Below are 7,704 nucleotides of genomic sequence, written 5' to 3'. Positions count from 1 at the left end.
ATATATAACACTCCCCAGAAAAAAGGGCACTTTCTCTCGAGGAAGAAAAAGGGCAGGTGCTGTCTACATCTCAATAGCCAGTTAACTTCTAAGACAGCATCATAACTCAGAAACATCAGGGGTGACTGAACTGAACTCAGTCTACACAGCAGGAATGATAACACAAAAAGCATCCAATAACAACAATACTCTAAGAAGCATAAATTAACAAACACATATATATAAACAGATAAAATATTTAAGATAAAATAAATAGATAAAATAAATAGACTGATAAAATTTACAAGGAGGTACTATTTTTATTAATGCATTACAGTACTGAATAAAATTTATATTTTATATCCACCATATGTTTAACTTAAGAGCATGCGTGTTAAACATTTCTGGTCGCAGATGCTTTTAGTTATTTTTACAGTAGCAAAAACAGTCCATTGTAATGCTTGATATTGCAAATGGGTATTTGTTATCATATTATTGTAATGTATTATCATAATCATAAACACTGGTTTGTAGTGTAAATACAAACTGTAAATAATTTTACTGTACTTTGTGCTTTGTTTCTTCTAGTTATTAACATTTAGCGTCTAAGAAATCAGAAGTCTTGCACAGTCACAGGAAATAACTTCTGCGCTAAAAAAGAATAAGGTGAATAAAGTTTGTTAATATAAATAAATATTTTTGGCATAAATAATTACATATTATTAATATATTATTTGTCAAAATATTTGTCAAAATAACGATGTTACATAAATGTATAAATGAGATCAACTTTCCAACAATACAAACTTTTTTCCACCCTTTGTGCAAACAGAGCAATATCTAAAATAAAATAAAAAAAGCTTACTTCCACATTAGAAAATAAGGCAAATAAAGTATGTATAAAATATAGCAGAATTATACTAGAATTATAATTAGATATATAGTCTATGTAGTATAATAAAATATATATAGTGTAATAAAAATACTTTAATAATAATCGTAGAATTTTGCAGCTCACTGGGGTTTGGAGTAGAGATATGTCACACTGAATTTTTTTTATGGATAAGTATGTTATTTGCCAAAAACAAGAATCATATAATGCTGACTGTTTTTGTAAACTGTTATTTGCAAGAGTCTGGCAAAACAGGCTGGGCCCAAATGTAAAGTAATGAAAAGACATGTCACATTCCACATGCTCTGTCCTTTCTTGCAAATCATAGAGCACAAATCAAGCTATATCAGAAACACCTGCTTGTTTTTTCACTCCAATATTTTCCATTTCAGAAAGTATTATCGCTGCCCCATTATCTTAGTTGTGCTTATTATATCAGCTCATGCTGTAAAAACATTATTGTGCGCTATCTGGACCTGAACAGAACCATTAAAACAATAAAACAGGTCGTAGAGTGAAGTGCAGTGCAGTAGAAAAGGTCAGATTTGAACTTTTTTCCACAACACATCCATTCGTTGATCTGCTGGAAATTATGTGGTATTTCCCAACGTATGTATTTTCCCTAATTGGAAAAACAAACGTCAGACCTCTATTAATAAAGATGCAAAACACCTCAATTTGACGCATTTAGGGTGTGCTACATTCGTCTTAAATGCATTCATTGCAGTTAATGTCTGACACCAAATTACAGAACTTTATTGTATCAAACTAATCTATGCTATAACACCCCTTGTGCTGAAATAGCAACATGTATTTCCACCGCATTATGAAACTGCAGTCAGACTTGAACTGCAGTGACGACGCACAACCTTGAGCTTGCATAGCTAGAAGTGTTTGCAACCACGTATTTGCTCAGAGTATGTTTCGGGTCTAAAACTAAGCATCACTGCGTAAAACATAACTGCAACTATTGTACACTTAGAGATTTAGACTGACATCTGTTTAAACAGCTTAAACAGACTTCATACTGGCATCTTTCCTGTTCTTTCATATTTCTATAATTCTGTACCTGCTTATTTTATGAGCGCAATCCTACTCATCCCATGCTTTTTTTTAAAGTCCGCTGGAAAGTATTATCTACACGTTGTAGTCTCTCAGTCAGATTATGTCAATCCTATGCACAATGCACATTAAAGTCTACTTTCAGATAAGCAGAGCACAGACATTGTGAGAATAACATGCAAGTAAACCTACTGTTGAGTGTTGCTCCAAGTATATTTGTTCTGACCCCTTTACAAACACTTCTAACACTATGATATAGGCTAGTATGCCTTACTACATCGAAAACATTCATATCAGAGACTGGCCACACTCACTATGTAAACCGATCAATAATGAATGAGATGTCACAGCTGCTAGAGATACAAGCTTATTGGAATCTGTCTTTCTCAGTATAATCTTTAATAGCAGCACAACACCATCAATAACTTGTGTGGGGGGGAAAAGCAATTTTCATGTGTCCTTTCTCCATAAGTACAACTTCAAGAGATTCAACAGACTAATTCTCTTTAATCTAAAAACAAAAATAACTATTATCAGATAACATTTAGCAATAGGTTCCAAACTAAATCTAACACATCTTTAAGTGAAACTGTACAATGTATATATCTTTTTTTTCAAATATGTCAATAATGTAATACAGACACAAACATGTAAACAAGATGAGTAATAAATCATCTGGTTTGTATTGACAAAGTAACTATATGTAACTGAGTTCCGGCTGTATCAATTACAAGTAATCAAGCATTTGATCTGATGCTGTAAACAAACAAGATCAAATGGGACACCAAATGTCAACATCTTACATTTCATAACACTAAATTGCAGACTACATGCAATATCAATCAATAAAATTAAATGGATGGTTCACATGAAAATGAAAATACTGTTACACTATAAACCTACATGACTTTCTACTGTGTAACGCTAAACAAGATGTAAAATGTAAACTGAGTCAAAAGTGGGGCTGTCAAAAAGGACAAAAAAGTAAAATAACAGTAGTCCAGATGTGCTTTATTCTCTACGTCTTTTGAATATAAAATAGCTTTGTGTGTGGGACAGGCCAAAAGGTAAGCAGTTACTCTATTCACTCACAATATTGCCTTTCAATTTAACTTTACGAGCCCCTACTCTCTTAAAGGTTCCGAAGGGATTTTAATTAATTAATTAATTTGTTTGTTTGCAGATATGCCACAGATGAACCATTTTGGGCTCCCCAAAGAACCTTTCAGTGAACAGTTCCTGAAAGAAATATTTTTTCTTAGTGAGAACATTTTAATAATCTGAAGAAACAGTATAAAGAACCCTCTGGGCAATGGAAAGATTGCATGGATGTTAATGATTCTTAACCTTCTTAACAATAGAAGCCAATAAGGAACCTTTATTTTTAGAGTGTGGCCACCATTTCTTTTATTGCATGGAAAAGAACAGTCAAGACATTCAGATAAACATCTACTTTTATGTTTCACAAAAGAAAGAATACGAATGAGTAAAACAATTAACAGGTGAGAAACAGAATAGTTATTTTCGGTGAACTAACCTTTTTAATAGTGCCAGTGTTGACAACTAATCGCTGACTAATTTCTTTGGCTAAAGGTAGAAAGAAAACTCGAGCAAAAGACATTTCAACAAAGCAAAAAAAAAACATCAACTTTGTTTACAAGAAACTTGCAGTATTACTTTGTCATCATTACTTCTGTACCCTGAAGTTATTACCTGGGTCTCTTCTGAAAACTAAATACTCAGTCCCCACAGACAGTGCACCTCTTTGCCCCTCATTCATCAAACTGGCAGCTCATAAGATATGCTGGATATGAATGAACTACACGCAAGACCAAGAAACATCAATGAGTCTTGGGGCAGTGTATGGAATATAAAAATAAAGAATTGGTGTTATCAGCATTTAAGGTGCATGGCGATAGTAAACAACAGTAAAGGCTTTATCACTGTAATCTAACTGCATTTTGTTACATTATTTATACGATACGCACAAACAAAATAATTTGAATCTGAAAACATCACCAGGGTATGCACTGAATCAACTTTATCCAGCTTGAACAAAACAAAGATCAGCTCTCCTCGTACAATACATACATACATATGCAGCATGTTTGTTGTTGCTCTAAGGTGATTATTTATTTAGAAATGATAAGATTATGATACTGATCCAGGACAAAACATTAGCAGGAATACACTTCACTTCATGAGCCCCAGAAGTGTTTTATTACCCCATATAATTTATTTGTTGATGTAATTAATCTTTCATAAAGGCAGGTAATACAAAAGATCTCATAACAACAAAAGACCCTAAATCAAATCATGATGTTGTCTGATTATTCCATGGTCTTTATAAGCTTAAGGACGTCTATTTACCGTATTTTCAGCAAATGCCCAATCCTCAGAAATCTGGCATTATAAAAAGAGTTCTGGACTTCATAAGAACACACAAATGAAATCAGTCAGGCACAGGAAGTTTTTCATTCACATTAGTGTAAGCTTTATGTTTCAAGTTAGCAGCTGGAAATCTCCACCTACATATTTCTATAAAATCTGTATGCTTTGCTCATCAAAAATAGTCATTTCTATTTTGTTTTTAAATCACTGGGAAATTAATATTGATCATCGGTTTCAGCAGAGCTGAAAACATTTATTCGTAAACGTTTTTGGTTGGTTTACATTTTCTGTTCCTCAGGGGTTTTTCTCCCCAAAGGAGTTTCAGTATCCCATATCGACTGCTTCTACACCTTTCTGTACTCTTTATAGACTAGCCCACATTTATTCCTTTTTGTCTTTTTAGTTGTCTGTGGGAGAGAGTGTGCATACTTGTATGCAGCCGTGTGGGAGTCTGTGGGTGTGTGATTGAGAGAGGATTTCTAACTGTGTTCTCGCAGAGGAAAGAGTTGATACAGGGTACAAACACGCACAGTGTGAGAATTATCTAACATCTGTAGATTAAAAGCCATCTCATTTCTGTTTGAGCAGGCATAATATTCAAAGCGCTACATGATTGCTGATGCTTAACAAATCTTTTTCAGCTATAAAAGTGAAGTTTTCAACAAGCCTTAAGTTCACATGGGATATCATTATTTTGATCAATCAAAATGTACAGCACCAATAACAGGCAGAGAACACAAAGCTAAACTGCAACATTAAATCAATAAAATGAAATTGAATCTTATTAACTCATCAGCAGTTTTGCAGACTTAATGGTTAGGTGGTTATATATGCCAACAGGCTTACATCAAGAAACAAAGGTATCTGGTTGCAATGAATTTGTATGGCCTTATTCATATGTTTTCATATGATCTGCTCACACCCCAGCGATGGTTGTTTAGTTTAGGTTGTTTTTTTTACTTACATTTTCAGATGTTTCACATCATATAACATTTTAGTATAGGGACCAATTCTCACTATAACTAGTTGCTTATTAGCATGCCTACTATTAACATATTGGCTGCTTATTATATCTCTTTTGTAAGCAACATTTAAATAACCATGGGGGTGACCTGTACCAGCTGAACAACACCCATGTTTATTTGCTAAAAATTAATTTGGTCAACATTTGGAAGAACACTACCATATAAATTCCCTCAAAACTAACACAGACAGAATAAAAGGCACAAAACTGTCACTTTGATTTCGTGGGGTCCTCAAGAGATTCAGCTTTTACAGAAGGCCCACTTCCCATCGCAATATAATACAGAATAATCATATGTTAATGTGTTAACCACAACATAGGTGGTATAGAGCTCGGATAATTCCCATATTAGGCATGGCTTGTGATGCTTTTGCATAAATTACACTGGAATAAGTAGTTTTATTTTTTTTTCTGTGCAGAGGTAACAGACTGCACCTGTTGAATGGGGAGCCTCTAATACGGTTTGTAACTTAAATTAATATCTGACATCAATGGCCACCTACAATCTCACATTTTTAATGACATCAGCAGACCACTGCATTATATCGGCAGGAGGGGAACATTTGCTCCTGATAAAAAGGCTTCAGAACCCCATATGAAATTCAATTATTATCTCACACACTAATAAAGACATCACGAGTCAATATAGGCGATGATCCATATCAATGCATAACGTTTCCATACCATGGTCACGTTTCTGCACTGCTCGAATCCTATTCAAAAGAGGACTTGTGATGCCCAATGCAACAGGTTTTCACATAGCAAAGAAATCGTTTTTACAAGACATTTGCGATGATCTATTAGATACTTTCCAACACACTGACGACGTTTTGCTTTTTTACGATATGAGCAGAAGAGAGAGACTAAAATATTCTCCAAGATGAAGATTAGGCTGGATTTCCAGATGTCAGTGATAATTCCTTCAGATCTCTTTTACGCATACTGTGATAACAGTACTAAAAAAATACAAAAAGCAGAAAGATGTTTCCTTATTTCCTTCCATTACTATTTTGATTATATTTAATGTGTGAATTATTCAAGAACTTTCAGGGGTCTGGGATTTTTAAAGGTGTTATCATTTATCATTTTAGGGCACAATCTCTGGAGGTACCTCATGCGCAACCAAAACGCATTTTGGACACAGTTAGCTAACTGCCAACATTTAAAAATACGTTTTAAACAGAACGCTCGTTTTTAAGAATATGTGACATCTATAGTAAAGTGATAATGGCCGTACTTGTGTATTTGTCGATTTACAATCCGACACTAATGTTAAGTGCTAGCGCAGGGTACTGTTGCTATGGTTACCTCATCTCTCGAACTCGACCTCGATTCACGAGCATCTGTTCAGTGCGCTCCGACAACTTGTAATTGAACTTTTTTAGTTAAGAGAACGTTGAAAAGGCAGGTTAAAATAACATAAGTTTATGTAAAATAAAGAAAACGTGATTTAGGACCTCCTCCCCATAATTCGTGCCTTTATTAAACTGATATGTTGAAGAAACGTTGAACTCACCAGCTTGTCAAGTGTCTCTCTGCCAACAGTGGACACCTTGGGCGCAGGGACTCGTTCACATGTGCATCCTTCCAGGAGATAAATCCCTGATGGTCGAGCACTCTGGTCGGTGTCGAAGTAAAATAAAACATTCTGATAAAGTGCAAAAAACTTCTCATGCCATTTACTGTTTTCTGTGGTCTTCTTGCTGAGATAACCTCGTTTGGTGCCCTCTTTACGCGCGATAACGGAGAGATACAAAGCGTGTCCCTCATTGTACCGAACACTCTTCTGCATTTTCCGTCTTTGTTTAATGTGTATTCACTTGTTTGTCACCATATCCCATGTGATTTTAACTTTCCACCAAGGATGTTTGGAGAAATGCGCACGGGAAAGTTGCCGAGCCGACGCGCACTGCTCATAAGCGACTCATCCAAACGAGTTCGGAGCCCAATCCATTTCTGGCCTGAAGAAAAGTTCTAACCCCGACGAACAACGCTGTGTCAACGCGTTTAGCTCATGCAGTATAGCAAAATAAGCAATAGTAGTGGACAGACGGCGAGAGAGAATCACGGTTGAGATCAGATGTAATCGGCTTTGGCATCCTCTCTTAAAGAGACAGCGTCTCTCTCGCTCTCTCTCCCGCGCTGAGGTCCACTTTCCCTTGTGGCTGAGCGCAGCTTTTAATGAGTGGGCGGATCGAAAGCGCGGGCAGAAAGACTCGCAGATCTTAAGGAGGAGGCGAGGCGATACAGAAATTTTAATAAGGAGGCGGGTGATGCAGGGATTTTAATGAGGAGGCGGGGCAATGCAGGGATTTTAATGAGGAGGCGGGGCGAAGCGCGCTACAGCGCATCACTC

The 7,704-nt window shown here is 35.8% G+C and overlaps 1 protein-coding gene across 1 annotated transcript in view; it reads right to left on the bottom strand.

The window, feature by feature from the left end:
- Positions 1-7,421, bottom strand: part of LOC107555492 (ras-specific guanine nucleotide-releasing factor 2) — a 100,744-nt gene extending 93,323 nt beyond the window's left edge. Inside the window, exon 1 of the mRNA XM_016238314.1 lies at positions 6,865-7,421. Coding sequence (XP_016093800.1) covers positions 6,865-7,140 — 276 coding nt within the window. The 5' untranslated portion in view covers positions 7,141-7,421. The remainder of the gene's footprint in view (positions 1-6,864) is intronic.
- Positions 7,422-7,704: the final 283 nt, after the last annotated feature.

Source organism: Sinocyclocheilus grahami, unplaced genomic scaffold (assembly GCF_001515645.1).
Source record: "Sinocyclocheilus grahami isolate Dianchi unplaced genomic scaffold, SAMN03320097.WGS_v1.1 scaffold535.1, whole genome shotgun sequence".
NCBI lineage: Eukaryota > Metazoa > Chordata > Actinopteri > Cypriniformes > Cyprinidae > Sinocyclocheilus > Sinocyclocheilus grahami.
The sequence above is the reverse complement of the archived record's forward strand: the minus strand, read 5'-3'. Positions and strand labels throughout refer to the sequence as shown.